Here is a 19669-nt window from a genome sequence, read left to right on the forward strand (position 1 = left end):
TTATTTTTGTTTAAAATTTCCCAGTCACATTAAAAAATTTTAAACATTAATTAAAAAAATTTGCCTTTCAGTTTCTCTTTAGAAGGCAAGCAGTATGATATTGATTATACATGTGAAGTCATGCAAAACATTTCCATATTAGCCATGTTGCAAAAAAAACCACACACCAAAACATAGATAGTGAAAATAAAAGAAAGTGAAAGGATTGTGCTTTAATGTATACTCAGAGTTTATTAGTTCTCTCTCTGAACCTGGATAATATTTTTCATCATGGGTTCTTTAGAATTGTCTTGGATTATTACCTTAACCCCAATAGCTCCAGTTTTCACAGTTGATCATCATTACAATATTGTCATTACTATGTACAGTGTTGTCTTACTTCTGCTCATTTCCCTTTGCATCAGTTCATATAAGTCTTCTCAGATTTTTCTGAAACCATCCTGCTCATCATTTCTTATAGCACATTAATAATGCATCCTAATTATATACTACAAATTGTTTAGCTGTTTCCCAATTGATGGGCATCTCCTCAAATTATGGCCTTTTGATAGGAAGTTTTTGTTTCTTTTTTGATTAAAGTACCATAATTTATAAAAGGAAATTATACTGGAGATTTCTTTAGTGAGATTATAGCTGATCTATATATCTGTTGTTGTTTAGTTATATCCAACTTTTTGTTCCCCCATTTGGGGACACACACACACACACACACACACGCATACACACATGCGCGCGCGCGCGTGCACACACACACACACATATATTTGTGTGAGGCAATGAGGATTAAGTGACTTGCCCAGGGTCACACAGTCAGTGCCAAGTGTCTGAGGCCGGATTTGAACTCAGGTCTTCCTGAATCCAAGGTTGGTGCTTTATCCACTGCACCACCTAGCTGCCCCCATTTGGGGATTTCTTGGAAAAGGCATTCGAGTAGCTATCATGTCCTTCTCCAGCTTGCTTTTATAGATGAAGAAATTGAGGCAAACATGGCTAAGTGACTTGTCCAGGGTCACAGATTTAGTAGGTGTCTGAGACTAGATTTGAACTCAGGAAGATGAGTCTTCATGACTCCAGGACTGATACTCCAAGTCCATTCTGCTACCTAGTTGCCCTTTGTATGCTTTATGTACTTTGAGCATATATAAATACTGCTGTGCTGAAAGAAAAACTGAAATAGATTATTTCAAGGAAATATAGAAAGACTTGCATGAATTGCAAACTGAAATGAGCAGAACCAGACAAACAATTTATACTATAGCAACACTGAAAAAAATTTGAAAAGACTTAAGGATTCTCAGTGCAGTGATCAATCATGATTTCAGAGGATTATTATTCTGTTTTTATTTTTATTTATTTTTGTTTGTTTTTGTCTTTCTAACCCCTGCAAAAAAACAAACAAAAAATCCCCCCAAAAGCGTATACTGACTTTTCTTATTTTGTGGGGCAATGGGGGTTAAGTGACTTGCCCAGGGTCACACAGTTAGTAAGTGTCAAGTGTAGGAGGCCGGATTCGAACTCAGGTACTCCTGACTCCAGGGCCAGTGCTCTATCCACTGTACCACCTAGCTGCCCCCTATACTGCCTTTTAAAATAAATTTATTTTTAATATCTTTGCAAAACTTAAGCGGTACATCCTCCTTTTGCTGTAGTCAGGGTTTAAATAATTATAAAAAATTTTCTTAACACTCACCTAATTCAATTTTGCTGTGTTCTTTTATGCATTTAAGGTTTAGACCTATTTCATTAGCCATTGAAATCGCTATATAAAGCACAAAATGCTATATTATAATTAATTGGCAATTCATTAGAAATTTCAATGAAGTTACCATTTAAATCATAAGCCGTATTTCTCTATAATCCACTTAGTCTTCTTCCTAACAACCTTACCATTTTCAGAATAGTTATGAAATTTGTGCTGAAAGCAAAATAATTTTCACAGGTAACAGGAGGTGTTCCATCTTTTTATCCATCTGTTTCTGTCCGGGAAAAGCTCTCACATAGGTAAAGGGCACGTCAGGTCTATTTCAATGGAAACAGTACAGAAGATACTCTATTTTTCTTACTCCTTAGCTAAGTCTAGCGAGTGTTGGTAGGTATTTCATATTGAACATTAATATGGAGCTGATCTTAAAAGTGTAGGTACAGTTTATAGTGATAGGTTAATGTTATTTGTAATAATCTATATCTTTATGTTAATCTTTGTTTAGCTATTGAGTACCACTGCCCCTTGCTTTAGTAAACATTATGTAATCTATAAAATACACATAGATTTTAGCAGAAAATCAAGTCAAATGGTGGTTCCTCAGGAACAGAGAAGGATTATATTGTAGGAATTTTGATTACAAATGCCTGGGGACAATTCTGCAAGAAATTCCTTTTACCAAGTTGTATTGATTTTTTTTTTAAACTGTTACATCACATTTTTTTCTTACTATGCTTTCCTCCCAAATGAGCTTTCCATTTCAGGAAAGCCAACATATTAATCGTATCTGTAATATTATATATCACCTTTTTTGTCAATAAAAGCTGCTGGTGGCACAGTGCTTAACATGGAGTCTGGTTCATAGTATGTGCTATATAAATGCTAGCTGTTGTTATTATTGTAGTGGTAGTTCCTGCTCTTGTTTTTGTTATGATTAAATTTTTCAGGGATTTGTATAGGAGGTATAAAAAATATGATATAAGGGCAGGTGTAGTTAAAAAAAGTTTATATTCATTTTATTGATTCTTGTTACAAAGAAGTACAGTTCAGCAGCATTAGACCATTAAATATGGTATTGCTGGGTCAAAGGGTATACACAGTTTGATTGCCTTTTGGGTGCAGTTACAAATTACTCTCCAGAATGGTTGGATCAGTTCACAGTTCCACCATCAATGCATTAGTGTTCAAAATTTCCCACATTTTCTCCAACATTTATCATTTTTCTTTTTTGTCATATTAGCCAATCTGTTAGGTGTGAAGTGGTACCTCAGATGTTTCTAGTCTCTTGTGGTGGCATGCTGGAGAGAATACCTGGCCTGGAGTCAAGAAGGACCTTCCTGAGTTCAAATTTGGCTTCAGACACTTACTAGCTATGTGTCCCTTGGCAGGTCATTTCACCCCAGTTGTCTCATTTTCCTTATCTGTAAAATAATAATAGCATCTTTCTCTCAGGGTTATGTGGATCAAATGAGATAATAACCATAAAACACTTACCTGGTATAGAGTACCATATTAATGTTAACTGTTACTGTTATTATCAATAATACATATTAGGGAGTTGTTGCTTTTTATCTTTAGCCCCTATTATAGTGCTTTGCACATGGTAGGTATATTATGAATGTTTGAATTGAATATTTCTAGAAAACATATGTAATGAAAAATGAGATTGGAAGGTTGAAAATTATAGTTAACTTCACATAAAGAAATGAAATTATATGATATTTGGTAATAAAACTTTCTAGAATTTATTTCAATTCTATAGATACTATAATGTTAAAAGTTAGCCAAGTAGAGGTAGAATGATTTAGAATGTATAGAAGAGGGCAGCTAGGTGGCGCAGTGGATAGAGCACCGGCCCTGGATTCAGGAGGACCTGAGTTCAAATTCAGCTTCAGACACTTTACCCACTTACTAGCTGTGTGACCCTGGGCAAGTCACTTAACCCCAATTGCCTTGAAAAAAAAAGAATAGAATGTATTAAAGATAAAACATACATTTGATGTTCATCTGAATATAGGTTACATTTAACCTTCCTACTCCTATCTTCCTCCCCCACCACAACCCCTTCCCAAAAAATTCTGGATTGTATATATAATGGAGGGTGCCTCCTATGATTGGTTCTTATTTAATTGCACATGTATAACCAATCTGATTGCTTACTGCCTCAGGGAGGGGGAAGGGGAGAAATGGAAGGAGGGATAGAATTTAGAATTTAACTTTAAATAAAAATGTTTATTACACGGAAAAAAAAGTATTGGTTCTTATTGGTAGGTTATGTAAATCATGCACAGATATGTTGCACTCCAATAACATGGTTTTCTTTTTCTTTTTGTTTTAAAATTTGGTGGAGCTGGGAGTGGGGTGGGGTGGTGGTACTTGGGGAAGAGATAGAAAGGACTCTTTCCTTCCCTGAAGAAGTCCTTCTCAGAGGCTCGGTTTAAACTGGAATCCTTAACTCCCTAATGAAAATATTTAGCAGCTAGGTTGGACCCTTTTGGATTTGGGAATATTCTCTGGTATTTAAATCTCCCATAAGCATGTTAATTTTGTTTGGTTAGCCAATCACTCTTTCTCTTCTTGAGAAATCAAAAGGACGCTAGTCAAAAGTATAAACAGACTTGTTTACATATTATATTCACTGATAAATTATTTTCATAAAATTCTCAACTTAAACATCAAACATCAAAAAAGCATTTCTATGTATGTACAGCCAAACATAAAAACATATTTTTTATGTAATATTGAGTCTCCATTTTGTACTGCTTACTTTAAAATAACTTCTGATTTCTACATATTTCTTCCATAATTGTGCTTATCTGTGCTTCCTTTGAACTTTAAGATCTCTTGTTCTTTTAAAAAAAAGTCTGATGGTTTGTTTTTTTTTTGTTTTGTTTTGTTTTTGCATTACTATTGTTAATCCCTCTTTCCTGCAGACATGGGGTTGGTGGTAGGGGGAGGAAAGAAGAAAAAAAGTCAAACAAAATGAACCTACCTAGTGCCTATATCCAGAAATGTGTATCTTTTACCAGCTCTCTGTTAGGTGTGTATGTTTCCTTATAGAGTGTCTAGATACATTGTTCATTGCTTTGATCGCAGTTTCTAAGTTGTTTTAAAAGTTTTTTTACAGTGTTGTTGTGAGTATATACATTGTTATCTTGGTTCTGCTAATTTTACTCTGTCAGTTTGTATTGCCCCAGTCACTAAAATGGTCTTTTTTGTCTTATTTTAAGGTTCAGCAATGTTCCATAGCATTTATATACCACAAATTGTTTAACATTCCTCAATTATCTAAGAGGCTCCCCATTAGAGGCCATTTCTTTTCTTCCTTCACTCCCACCCACTACCCCCTTTTAACTTCCCTTTTAGGATTAGGAAACTTGTTAAGCTTTTGAGTCTTTGCTCCCTGCTTTTATCCTCCTGCTTAATATTCTTTCTGATTCCTTGCTTATTTCACTTTTTTTTTCCATCTCCCTCACTTTATTTTTTTTAAATTTATTTATTTTTTTACATATAAGGTATTTTATTTTTTCTGTTACATGTAAAGATAGTTCTCAACTTTTGCCCATACAAGCTTTACAATTTCAGATTTTTCTCCCTCCCTCCCCTTCCTCCCCCCTCCCCTAGACAACAGGCAATCTGATATAGGTTATATCTATATATCTATAAATCTATATACATTTACACATAGATATACTATATATTTATCTATCTATATATATATCTATACACACACATATATATACACATAATAACATTAATCCTATTTCTGCATTAATCCTGTTATAAGAGAAAAAATCAGAGCAGTGATGCAAAACCTCAAAATAGAAAAAAAACCCAACAGCACCCAAAACAAAAGAAATAGTATGGTTCAATCAGCATCTATACTCCACAGTTCTTTTTTTTTTTTCTTGGATTTGGAGGTCCTCTTCTGTCATGAGTTCCCTGGAACTCTTCTGTACCATTGCATTGGTGAGAATATAGTCCATCACAGTAGGTCAACACTCAATGTTGAAGATACTGTGTACAATGTTCTTCTGGTTCTGCTCATTTCACTCATCATCAGCTCATGCAAGACCCTCCAGGTTTCTCTGAACTCCTCCTGCTCATCGTTTCTTACAGCACAATAGTATTCCATTGTATTCATATACCACAACTTGTCCAGCCATTCCCCAATTGATGGGCACCCCCTCAATTTCCAATTCCTTGCCACCACAAAAAGAGCAGCTATAAATATTTTTGTACATGTGGGTCCCTTTCCCCCCTCCATGATCTCTTTGGGAAAAAGACCTAAAAGTGGAATTGCTGGGTCAAAGGGTATGCACAGCTTTATCGCCCTTTGGGCATAATTCCAAATTGCTCTCCAGAATGGTTGGATCAGTTCACAGCTCCACCAACAATGAATCAGTGTTCCAATTTTCCCACAGCTTCTCCAACATTTATAATCTTCCCTTTTTGTTATTTTAGCCAATCTGATAGGTGTCAGGTGGTACCTCAGAGTTGTTTTAATTTGCATCTCTCTAACCATTAGAGATTTAGAGCATTTTTTCATATGGGAATAGATAGCTTTGGTTTCTTCATCAGAAAACTGCCTGTTCATATCCTTTGACCATTTCTCAAATGGGGAATGACTTGGATTCTTATAAATTTGATTTAGTTCCTTATATATTTTAGAGATGAGGCCTTTATCAGAAGTACTGGCCTCAAAAATTGTTTCCCAGCTTTCTGCCTCCCTTCTAATTTTGGATGCATTACTTCTGTTTGTACAAAAATTTTTTAATTTAATATAATCAAAATCACCCATTTTGCATTTTATAATATACTCTATCTCTTGTTTGGTCAAAAACTGTTTTCCTTTCCAAAGATCTGATAGGTAGACTATTCCTTTCTCTCTTAATTTACCTATGGTATCACCTCTTATGTCTAAATCATGTATCCATTTTGACCTTATTTTAGTATAAGGTGTCAGATGTTGGTGTATGCCTAATTTCTGCCATACTATCTTCCAGTTTTCCCAGCAGTTTTTGTCAAATACTGAGTTCCTATCCCAGAAGCTGGAGTCTTTGGGTTTATCAAACACTACATTACTAGTGTCATTTACTCCTGCATTTCCTGAGCCTATCCTATTCCATTGATCTACCACTCTATTTTTTAGCCAGTACCAGATAGTTTTGATGACTGCCGCTTTATAGTAAAGCTCCAGGTTTGGTACCGCTAACCCACCTTCCTGTGAATTTTTTTTCATTATTTCCCTGGATATTCTTGATTTTTTGTTTTTCCAGATGAATTTTGTTATTATTTTTTCTAGCTGTATAAAATAATTTTTAGGTAGTCTGATTGGTATGGCACTGAATAAATAAATTAATTTAGGCAGTATTGTCATTTTTACTATATTAGCTCTGCCTATCCATGAGCAATTGATCTTTCCAATTATTTAGATCTGATTTGATTTGTGTGAAGAGTGTTTGGTAGTTGTGTTCATAGAGTTCCTGGGTTTGTCTTGGCAAATAGACTCCCAGGTATTTTATATTATTTATCGTTACTTTAAATGGAATTTCTCTTTCTATCTCTTGCTGCTGGCCTTTGTTGGTCATGTATAGAAATGCTGATGATTTATGTGGATTTATTTTATATCCTGCTACTTTGCTAAAGTTGTTAATTGTTTCAAGTAATTTTTGAGTTGATTCTCTAGGATTCTTTAAGTATACCATCATATCATCTGCAAAGAGTGATAGTTTTGTTTCCTCCTTGCCTATTCTAATTCCTTTAATTCCTTTCTCTCCTCTGATTGCTAAAGCTAACATTTCTAGGACAGTATTAAATAATAGGGGTGATAATGGACCCCTGTTTCACCCCTGATCTTATTGGGAAGGCCTCTAATTTATCTTCATTGCATATAATACTTGCTGATGGCTTTAGGTAGATACTGTTTATTATTCTAAGGAATGCTCCACCTATTCCTAAACTCTCTAGTGTTTTTATTAGGAATGGGTGTTGTACTTTGTCAAAAGCTTTCTCTGCATCTATTGAGATAATCATATGTTTTTGGTTGGTTTTCTTATTGATGTGGTTGATTATGTTAATAGTGTTTCTAATGTTGAACCAGCCCTGCATTCCTGGTATAAATCCCACCTGGTCATAGTGTATTATCCTGGTGATCACTTGCTGTAATCTCCTTGCTAATATCTTATTTAAGATTTTAGCATCAATATTCATTAGGGAAATTGGTCTATAATTTTCTTTCTCTGTTTTTGCTTTGCCTGGTTTTGGTATCACCACCATATTTGTGTCATAAAATGAATTTGGTAGAACTCCTTCTTCACCTATTTTTCCAAATAATTTATATAATATTGGAATTAATTGTTCTTTAAATGTTTGGTAAAATTCACCCGTAAACCCATCTGGCCCTGGGGATTTTTTCTTGGGGAGTTCAGCTTATTTCACTTTTGAATTTATATGTGTTTAATCTTTCTTTGTCATTTCAGGTAATAGTGAAGTTCATTTGAAGCCTATTTCCCCACCGTTCATGTTTGTGTATTCTTGTCATGAACCCCATTATGAGAAATAGCATATACCTTACCTTTTATTTCTTCTTTCTATCATACTGTTCTCTACCTTCTACCCTCTCTTGTCTTCCCCTCTTCACACTGAAATGACTGAAAAGTCTGAGAGACAGTTTTTAGGTAATTAATAATCAATTTATTAATTTAGGCTAGCAAATAATCAATAAATTGAGGTCAGTGTTCTCTTTTGTAACCAAAGACACCTCATGGAGGTTGCTGAATGCTTAAATACCTTTGGAAAAGGGGGTGTACTCTGGATGGAAATCCACTTTGGTCAATAATTAATGAGAGAATTAATATTGTAATAGAGGTAGGCTTTTTCTAATGGTGGGCTGGGGGACTTGACTTTGATCATGTCAGCACTCGTAGATTATTCTGCCTCTAGCATCCTATACAAAAGAATCTATTTTCCACCCAGTACTAAGTGGTAAGGTAAGTACTAAGTGGTAGGGTTATGGTAGATAGATAGAATTATCTGGTGGTCTGGGTAGGGCAAATTTTTCAGCAAGGTCAGTAATGTCCTTTAGAGCCTGGACTTATTTGAATGGGAAAAAAAAAAGAGGATCTCATATATAAAACTGATTATTAATATAAAAAGAAAATAATAATTTAAAAATCCCTCAGAACAGAAGCAGTTCATGTTCAGGACCTCTGTTTCCCTTTAACTCCCTTAGTATCCAATTGAAGATGTTAAAAGTTCTGAAGGGACACTTAATTCTTTTCTCCCATTACAATCTTAGTACTATAGCTCCTCTGTTCAATTTATCTTTCTTGGTTTATCTGGACCCTTGCACTTTGCATTTATTTCAGCGTTCCTACTCGGTATTGCTCTTTAAGGCCTGGTAGTATTTTTTTTATTTTTAATTTTTTAGGGCAGGGCAATGAAGGTTAAGGAACTTGCATAGTCACACAGCTAGTAAGCATCAAGTGTTGGAGGTCAAATTTGAACTCGGGTCTTCCTGAATCTAGGCTGGTGCTTTATCCACTGTGCCTCCTAGATGCCCCTAAGGCCCAGTAGTATTATATGTAGCTTTGCAAGTAGGTTACTTTTGGTTTTAAGGCTACATCTTTTGTCTTTTGGAACATTTTATTTCAAGATCTCTGGTTTTTAGTAGAAGCTGGGAAGTGGTGTGTGATCCTGACTGTATAGTTCTTTGGTAGTTGAACTGCTTTTTTGGAGGGTGCTTTTCAGGGTTTTTCTATGACCTGAAAGATCAAGATTTTGACTGGCATTCCTGGGACTTTTTTCTTTCAGAATTCTTTTAAGGAGGTGATTAGTATTTTCTCTGTTTCAGGTTCTCATAGATCTAGGCAATTTTCATTCATGATTTCTTTATATTGAATGTCCAGGCCTTTTATTTTTTAAAATCATAGTTTTCAGTAAGTCTAGTGATTCTTAAATGATATTTCCTTTATCTATTTCCTAGGTTAATTATTATTTTTAAAAAATAAAGGTATTTTATTATTTTCCAGTTATATATAGAAATAGTTTTCAACATTTGTTTATATAAGATTTCCAATTTCATATTTTTCTCCCTCCCCCCTCCCCTAGATAGCACGTAATAGGTTATATATACATAATAACATTAAACATATTTTTGCATTAGTCATGTTATAAGAGAAGAATCAGAGCATAAAGGAAAAGCCTCAAAACAGAAAACCAACAGCACCAAAAGCAAAAGAAATAGTATGGTCCAATCAGCATCCATATTCCACAGTTCCTTTTTTTTTTTCTTTTCTGGATTTGGAGAGCCTTTTCCATCATGAGTCCTTTGGAACTTTCTTGTACCATTGGATTGGTGAGAAGAATCTAGTCTGTCACAGTTGATCAACACATAATGTTGATGATACTATGTATAATGTTCTTCTGGTTCTGCTCATCTCACTCATCATCAGTTCATGCAAGTCCTTCTAGGTTTCTCTGAACTCCTCTTGCTCATTGTTTTTTACAGCACAATAGAATTCCATTATATTCATATACCACAACTTGTTCCAGCCATTCCCCAGATGATGGACACCCCCTCAATTTCCAATTCCTTGCCACCACAAAAAGAGCAGCTATAAATATTTTTGTCCATGTGGGTCCTTTTCTGTTTTTTATGATCTCTTTGAGAAAAAGACCCAAAAGTAGTATTGCTATGTCAAAGGGTATGCACAGCTTTATAGCCCTTTGGGCATAATTCCAAATTGCTCTCCAGAATGGTTGGATCAGTTCACAGCTCCACCAACAATGCATTATTTAATTATTTTTTATATCAGATAGTTTATATTTTTCTAGCTTTTCACTCTTGATGTAGTTGCACTGGAAGAAGTTTCTTACTGGCTATTTTTTTTTTTTTTGCAGGCAATGAGGGTTAAGTGACTTGCCCAGGGTCACACAGCTAGTAAGTGTCAAGTGTCTGAGGCCAGATTTGAACTCAGGTACTCCTGAATTCAGGGCCGGTGCTTTAACCACTGCACCACCTAGCTGCCCCCTCTTACTGGCTATCTTGATAATAATTTGATTTGGTGGAAACTTTAGGCTTTTGCTAGAGTAGATAGTTTGTTATCTTATTTTGATTTTTTTGTATGTTATCTCTCCCATAAGACTGAAATCCCCTTGAGAGCAGGGACTATTTATTTTTTTATTTTTTGCCTTTCTTTGTATCCATAGAGCTTAGCATGGTACCTGGAATATAATATGGATAAAAACTTATTGACATGACTTAATATGGGAATTTAGTGTCCTTCCTCCTCTTTATATTAGTCATTACATAGAGGAGAGGTTTCTAACCTTATTTTATTATTTTCCAGGTACATGCAGAGATAGTTCTCAACATTTGTTTTTATAAGATTTATAGTTTCAAATTTTTTCGCTCTCCCTCCCCTCTGTCCCTCCTCCCCCAGATAGCAAGCAGTCTGATAAAGGGCATACATATACAATCACATCAAACACATTTCCATACTAGTCATGCTGTGCAAGAAGAATCAGAGCAAAAGGGAAAAACCTCAAAAGAGAAAAAAGAAAGAAAAAAGAAATAGTATGGTTCAGTCTGCATCCAGATTCTATAGTTCCTTTTTTCTGGATTTGGAGAACACTTTCCATCATGAGTCCCTTGGAACTGTCTTAGACCATTGCATTGCTGAGAAGAGTCAAATCTATCAGAGTTGTTCAACACACAATGTTGTTGATACTATATACAATGTTCTCTTGGTTCTGCTCATCTCACTCATCATCAGTTCATGCAAATCCTTCCAGGTTTCTCTGAACTCCTCCTGCTCATCGTTTCTTATAGCACAATAGAATTCCATTACATTCATGTACCACAAACTTGTTCAGCCATTCTCCAATTGATGGGCATCTCCTCAAATTTCCAATTCCTTGCCACCACAGAAAGAGCAGCTATAAATATTTTTGTACATGTGCGTCCTTTTCCTTTTTTATGATCTCTTTGGGGAAAAGACCTAATAGTGGTATTACTGGGTCAAAGGGTATGAACAGTCCCATAGTCCTTTGGGCATAGTTCCAAATTGATCTTCAGAATATTTGGATCAGTTCACAGCTCCACCAACAATGCATTAGTGTTCCAATTTTGCCACACCTTCTCCAACATTTATTATTTTCCTTTTTTGTCATTAGCCAATCTGAGAGTTGTGAGGTGGTACTTCAAAGTTGTTTTAATTTGCATTTCTCTAATCGATAGTGATTTAGAGCATTTTTTTCATATGGCAATAGATAGCTTTGATTTCTTCATCAGAAAACTGCCTGTTCATATCCTTTGACCATTTCTCAATTGGGGAATGACTTGGATTCTCATAAATTTGATTTAGTTCCTGATATATCTTAGAAATGAGGCTTTTATCAGATATACTAGCTATAAACAGCTTTCTGCCTCCCTTCTAATTTTGGATGCATTGCTTCTGTTTGTACAAAACCTTTTTAATTAATTAATTAATTTTTTTTTAGTGAGGCAGTTGGGGTTAAGTGACTTGCCCAGGGTCACACAGCTAGTAAGTGTTAAGTGTCTGAGGCCATATTTGAACTCAGCTACTCCTGACTCCAGGGCCGGTGCTCTATCCACTGCGCCACCTAGCTGCCCCCCTTTTTAATTTAATGTAAGCAAAATCATCCATTTTGTATTTCATAATATTCTTTTATCTCTTATTTGGTCATAAACTCTTCTCCTTTCCATAAATCTGAAAGGTAAACTATTCCTTCCTCTCCTGATTTACCTGTGGTATCACTTCTTATGTTTAAATCATGTACCCATTTTCACTTTATTTTAGTATAAGGTGTAAGATGTTGGTGTATGCCTGATTTCTGCTATACTATCTTCCAGTTTTCCCAGCAGTTTTTGTCAAATACTGAGTTCCTATCCTAGAAGCTGGAGTCTTTGGATTTATAAAACAGTACACTACTAAAGTCATTTACTATTGTGTCTCCTGTGCCTAACCTATTCCATTGATCCAGCACTGTATTTCTTAGCCAGTACCAAATTCTAACCTTATTTTTAATGTCATGGATTCCTTTGGCAGTATAAAACCTGTGGATCCTTTCTTAGAATAATCTTGGTAATAGAGTATCTTGTTAATTTAAGTAGATATATTTGATAAATTGTATTTTAGGTGATTCTTAAAACTTATTGTCCCAGATTCTTGGTTAGGCCTAGAATGGAAAGGCAATAAGTTTAAGAATCACATAAAATGCAACTCATCAAATACAAATATCTTCCTTAAAGCAGTCACACTTCAGGGGGCAGCTAGGTGGTGCAGTGGATAGAGCACCAGCTCTGGAGTCAAGAGGACCTGAGTTCAAATCTGGCCTCAGACACTTAACACTTACTAGCTGTGTGAACCTGGGCAAGTAACTTAATCCTCATTTGCCTCACCTTAAAAAAAAAAGGGATCACACTTGTGATTTTTAGTTAGCTTATGCTAACAAGACTGAAAAATCAGTAGATCTCCATGAAGAGAAGGAAAAGACTTTTGCATGTCTTAAAGGTTAAGAGAACAGTTAAATGAACAGAACAGTTTATCAGAGATGAGGACATTCCAGTCTGTCCTACAAAAATCAACGCTGGTGAATTTCATCAAATTTGTTGTCTTTCTCTCCTTCTATCTAGATCTTATTTTATGTATTTTCGCATGTCAAATTTAAGTTCTCATATTTCCCATTTAACTGTAATTCAACCTCTTACAATTAACTTCTATTCCTCTTTCCATCCTTAACTGACAACACTTCTCAATGAATACTTCTGCCAGTCTTCTGCCAAAGCCAAAGATAAGGTATATTTTGGTCTCCTTTGTAATTTCTATGTCTTCATGCTATTCACCTGTCTCTCCCTTCTTCCTCTCTTCCTTTCTCCCTTATTGGTGGGGAAGGTCACACAGACCAAGGTATTTGAAGTATAGGAAACATCTAGGAAAGAACTTTGGAAATCAATTTATTAGAAACCAGGACTGTGAGAGACTTCATAATGATCCTAGCACACAAAAGTACCATTCTGGAGGTAGCCCGTTTACATATGTAATGTATTTTGCCTTCTCAGGGCTAATGGATGTTGATGGTGAATATTTTATTTTATTTTATTTTTTGGTGGGGCAACAAGGATTAAGTGACTTGCCTATTGTCACATAGCTAGTAAGTGTCAAGTGTCTGAGGCCGGATTTGAACTCAGGTCCTCCTGAATCCAGGACTGGTGCTTTATCCACTGCATCATCTAGCTGCCCTCAGATGGGGAATATTTTAGAAAAAAATATTCCTAGAAGAGTTTATCCTTTCTTTTCTTTCCGCTCATTGTTTGTCCCCTTTAATCTTTACCTTCTATTCTCTTCCCAATATTTTTAGTCTTTTATCTAATGGTTCCTTCCTTACTATATATAAACTTTCTAGTTTCCCTTATATTTAAAAATCTTTACTTGATACTGACATCTCATAAATGTATATTTTTATTCTCTTTTTTCTCTTTTTCTCTCCCTCTCTGTCCCCCTCCATCTTCCTGTCTCCTTTTTATACTCACTGTCTCTCTTTCTTTACCACCTACTTACTTTCCAACCTGTGTTGGGTCCCACTGCCCTCTGAAGTTATCTTCAAGATTTCCATTGATCAGATGGTTTTTTTCTTTGTCTTCATCATCTTTTTCTCAGTCTGTGGCTTTTAATACTCATACTTTCCCAGCATCATCTCTCTTTTATGGGCTTCCATTGCATTATGTTGTACAAGTTTTTTACCCACTTTCCTGAATGTTACTTTACAGTCTTCTTTACCTGCCCTCTAGGCAAGGTATTCCTCGTACTCCCATCTTGGGCCCTCTTTTTTTTCTATTCTTTTTTCCCTTAGTTATTTCATTCAATTATATGAGTTTATTTCTTTATATATATGATGATTTCAAAATCAAGTCCTCTATTTCTCCCTTTATATCTACCTAGTCTGGGTTTATTTATGTGAACTCTAGTCTTACATTATTGGCTGTACACCTATGTCTGGATGTCCAGCATCATCTCAAAATCAAATCCACAAATGGTGAAGTATTGCAGTTTGAGATGGCAAGGGGATCTCAGACTCAGCATGGCCAAAATGCAGCTCATCTTCCCACCCACACTTGTTATTCTTTGAACACCTCTTTCTTCTTTGCAGTCCATAAATTTCCAGGTATGATAGATTCTTCCCTTGGCTTCACTTGTCTTATCCATCCAGTTTTCAAATCCTGTCCTTTTTCTCTCAAATTTCTTTCACATCTATCCTTTTCTGTTCATTCTCACAACTAGCATCTGGCTTTAGTCCTTACTACTTAAATAGCTTCCTGAATAGTCACATTTCTGGTCAATAACACTTCCATGCTCATTCAGCCTAAATTCAGTACTGGATCTCATTCTCATTAGCAAGGAAAAAGTTGTTTATGGGATAAAAATATTAGGAGGAAGTGACTGCCGGTTATTTCCTTTTTTTCCTAACCAGCTTCACTACTTTTGAACTTTTTCATCATGCTCCAGGAACCTTATCAGTGAGCATTATCATGATCCTGCAAGATTGATTCAGCCTTGTTTTCATATTTCATCACTGCCATCTGGCCCTCTGTTTTAATCCTCTATAGATTGGGGCAAAGAACTCCAAAACATCCATTTATGAGGGGACTCAGAGCCATAAATCTCTTCCAATTATCTGGACTGCTTTTGGCACTTCCTTGGACTTTTACATCATGCCACTGCACCAGATATCTCCCCACCTTCTTCCCCTTAGCTTACTTTGATGAGTTACCTTCATCCATTAAACTGCAAGCTTCTTGATGGCAAAGACTATCTTTGAATTAGTGTTTGTATCTAAAGTACTTGGCACAATAGAAGGTGCATAATAACTATTTATTGACTGACTTACTGACAACTTCTTGCCAGAGTTTTGGAAAGCAGAAGAAAATTGTGGCTGAATCTGACATAGCCTGGATTTTGGGAAAGCAAATTCCACAGGGTTCAGAAAAGGGATAGATAGGATGCCATGGACAAAAATTCTACAGGAAAACTCACTTGGAGTATGGGAAATTCTCAAGGGGAAATGAGAAGCTCTTTGTGGGTGTGAAACTTCCCTGCGCGGGGATGGGGATGGAAAACTTGGGGGTGAGAGTGGGGAAATGGTGAACTCTGTGAAGAAATGCTGAAGATAAAAGGGAAAACCATTCCAATTAGTTGGTTTTTTTGTTTTTTGTTTTTTGTTTTTGGTGAGGCAATTGGGGTTAAGTGACTTGCACAGGGTCACACAGCTAGTAAGTGTTAAGTGTCTCAGGCCGGATTTGAATTTAGGTCCTCCTGACTCCAGGGCTGGTGCTCTATCCACTGCGCCTCCTAGTCCGTTCCCCCCCCCCCCCCCATTAGGATTTAAAACAGGACATGTCTGAAGGCAACAATGGATATATGAAGATTCATCAGCCAACTTAGATTTTAAAAATATACCTACAGAAGATGGAAGCAATTCTAGGTAACATAAGGTAAATATAAAAAAAAAAGACAGTTGGTCCTGCAAAGTAACATCCAGAGTGCTAAAGCTCAGAATATGTAGAGGCTGGTGAGGGTAGCTAAGGACCAGAAAACAGATGTTGTTTTTGCTAGATTGAGAAGCAAGAAGGATACTTAATACTTTTAAGTCTTTACAGTTTTATGTGTTTGTGTATACACAACAGAAATGTGTGTATGATATTATCCACCATTCTTATCACTTATATATAATCTACCTCATCTACATATCCTTGATGTTTATTTTTCTATCAATCAAAAAGCAATACAATTATTTTAAAATGATTTAATATTTCCCCCAATTACATGCAAAAACAGTTTTTAACATTGAAAAAAAAATTGTGAGGACAGCTAGGTGGTGCAGTGGATAGAACACCAGCCCTGGAGTCAGGAGGACCTGAGTTCAAATCCAGCCACAGACACTTAACACTTACTAGCTCTGTGACCCTGGGCACATCACTTAACCCCAATTGTCTCAACCCCCCAAAGGAATTGTGAGTTCCAAATTTTCTCTCTCCCTCCCTCCTTCCCCCTCCCATTTAGAAGCCAATCAGTGCGATATAGGTTATAGATATGTAGTCATGTAAAACATTTCCATGTTGGTCATTTTGTGAAAGAAATCATGGAACAAAAAAAACTCCTAGAAAGAGAAAGTATCCTTTAATTTTCACCTCTCTGGAAGGGAGAAAACCTTTTTCAGCTTACATCCTTTGGAATTGCCTTGGATTATTGTATTGCTGAGAATAGCTAAGTCATTTCACAGTTGATAAACATACAATATTGTTGTTACGGTGTATAATGTTCTCCTGGTTCTGCCCATTTCACTTTGCATCAGTTCATGTAAGGCTTTTTAGGTTTCTCTTAGAGTATCCTGCTTGTCATTTCTCACTGTGCAATAGTATTCCATTAGAATCATAAAAAACTTGTTTTGCCATTCCCTGATTCCTAATTCCCACAATTTGCAATTCTTTGTGACCATTAAAAGAGCTGCTATAAATATTTCTTTACATATGAATCCTTTTCCTTTTTGTTTTTTATCTCTTTGGGACACAGATTTAATAGTGGTATTTCATGGTCAAAGGGTATGCATGGTTTTGTAGCCCTCTGGTCATAGTTCCAAATTGCTCCGCAGAATGGTTGAATCAGTATATATAACAAGAAGTAAAATTATTGCAGAAGAAAAATAACTTGTGGATTTTAATGCACTTCTGAAAGTATGTTAGAGATGTATTTGAGTGGTAGATTTTTGTTGTCATGAACATTTGAAATGTACTCATTGATTATAGAAATGTTTATTGAATTGCTTTGATTATTTTTAGGGAGATAGTAGTCAACTCAACAGATTTAAGGGCTGGCTTTGTACAACTGCTGGTGATACAAAGATGACTATTACATAGACCCTATTAGGGATCTAATATTTTTGCATGTTTGCAGGGGAAAAACATTCATTTTTGTGTACATATTGGAAAGTTTCAGGCAAAGCACTATGAAACATTTAAGGGATGAAAGAAGTTTTAGTTGATTGGGGTTGGCAAAAATGGTAATGGAAAGCTTCGTGAAGGAAAGTGGCACTTGAGTTGTGCCTTAAAAGAACAGAGGGATTTCAGTAGAAGGTGACAGGTATGGAGGGAGTCCATAACAAATTGGTGGATAGCACTGGTCTGGTGATGGGCAGCTAGATGGCACAGTGGATATAGTGCTAAGCCTAAAGTCAGGAAGACTCAGCTTAAGTTAAAATCTAGCTCAAGGCACTAACTATGTGACCCTGGGCAAGTCACTTAATCCTGTTTGCCTCAGTTTCCTCATCTGTAAAATGAACTGGAGAAGGAAATCGCAAACCACTCAAGTGTATTGGTCAAGAAAACTCCAAATGTCATTATGAAGAGTTGGACATGATTGGAATGACTGAACTACATCTGGGCTGGTGGTACATGCCTGCAATCCTTGGTACTGGGGGTGGTTGAATGGAGAATAATTCCAGCCTATATGAGATAGGGAGGCCTAAAATCAAGTACACAGGTGTGCCTTTGTTCATGTGGGTGTACACTTATGCACATCCTTTCCCCATACCTCCCCTCCTGAAGGAAACTGAAGGAAAGAACCAACACAAAGATGGCTGCATGGGAATGGAGAAGGGAAATAGAATTAGCATTTATATATTGCTTACTTTGTGCCAGGCCCTAAGCATTTTTTACAGATATTATCTTATTTGATCTTCCCAACAACCTGGTGAAATTGAGTTATTATACCCTCCCCCCCCCCTTTTTTTTTGGCAGGGCAATGAGGGTTAAGTGACTTGCCCAGGGTCACGCAGCTGGTAAGTGTCAAGTGTCTGAGGCTGCATTTGAACTCAGGTCCTCCTGAATCCAGGGCCAGTGCATTATCCACTGTGCCACCTAATTTCCCCATTGTACCCATTTTTAAAGTTGCCAAAACATAAGTAAATGGAGGTTAAGTAAGTGACTTGTGCAAGATTACACAGCTAGTGTTTTAGATAAAATTTGAACTCAGGTCTTTCTCATTCCAAGTGGAGTTTTCTGTCCACTGTGCCATCAGCTTCAGATTAGTTCATATTGTAGTTCATTTTGAAAGGAAGTAATATGAAAAAAGTTTTGAACAATAGTTTGAAGCCAGTTTGTGGTGGTCTTTGAATGCCAACATTAAGAGTTTCTACTTTATTTGGTAGTTAACTGAGATTGGTTTTTGAGTAGTGACATGAGCTAGAGAACAGTGTATTAGAAAGATTACTTAAGTAGTAGAAGTGAGAAATATATTGCTAGAATGGATGGAAAAATAGCAATTTAGAAGTTTATTATGTTATCTAGACCGAAGATAGGATTCATTTGAATAAATGACAATTTATAAATTTAAGTCATTTCAAAAAACTGTTAGACTTATTTTTATCTTTCTTACAGGTATTGCACCCCGAGATATTTAGACTATGAAGATTTGGAGCGCAAATACTGGAAGAATTTGACCTTTGTGGCACCAATCTATGGAGCAGATATCAATGGAAGCATATATGATGAAGTATGTCTGTTTTTGTGAAAGACCATTTGATATTGTCTTTTTATTTGGGGCAGTTGAGAAAAATGCTTTATATTTCCTTAGTTGATACACTATTGCTTACAAGATACAAGAAAATAACAAGATAAATATTAAGAGTGTTGCTGTTGGGGGCAGCTAGGTGGCGCAGTGGATAGAGCACCGGCCCTGGAGTCAGGAGTAGCTGAGTTCAAATATGGCCTCAGACACTTAACACTTACTAGCTCTGTGACCCTGGGCAAGTCACTTAACCCCAATTGCCTCGCTTAAAAAAAAACAAAAAACGAGTGTTCCTGTTGAGTATCTATACTAATTGATGACAAAACAATTGAGCAAATACTAGGTATTAAATAATCTTCACTTAATTATTAATTTAACT

At 36.0% G+C, this 19669-nt stretch overlaps 1 protein-coding gene across 7 annotated transcripts in view; it reads left to right on the forward strand.

The window, feature by feature from the left end:
- The window catches only part of KDM4C (lysine demethylase 4C), a 430228-nt gene that overhangs the window by 65242 nt on the left and 345317 nt on the right, over positions 1 to 19669 (forward strand). For all 7 annotated transcript variants that reach the window (XR_006353225.1, XM_043966024.1, XM_043965986.1 and 4 more), the window contains one exon: positions 19161 to 19275. Coding sequence is in view for 6 of the 7 variants with exons in the window: in XM_043966024.1 (XP_043821959.1) it covers positions 19161 to 19275 (115 nt within the window). In the remaining variant the exon portion in view is untranslated. The remainder of the gene's footprint in view (positions 1 to 19160; positions 19276 to 19669) is intronic.

This window comes from Dromiciops gliroides, chromosome 1 (assembly GCF_019393635.1).
Source record: "Dromiciops gliroides isolate mDroGli1 chromosome 1, mDroGli1.pri, whole genome shotgun sequence".
Classification (NCBI taxonomy): Eukaryota; Metazoa; Chordata; class Mammalia; order Microbiotheria; family Microbiotheriidae; genus Dromiciops; species Dromiciops gliroides.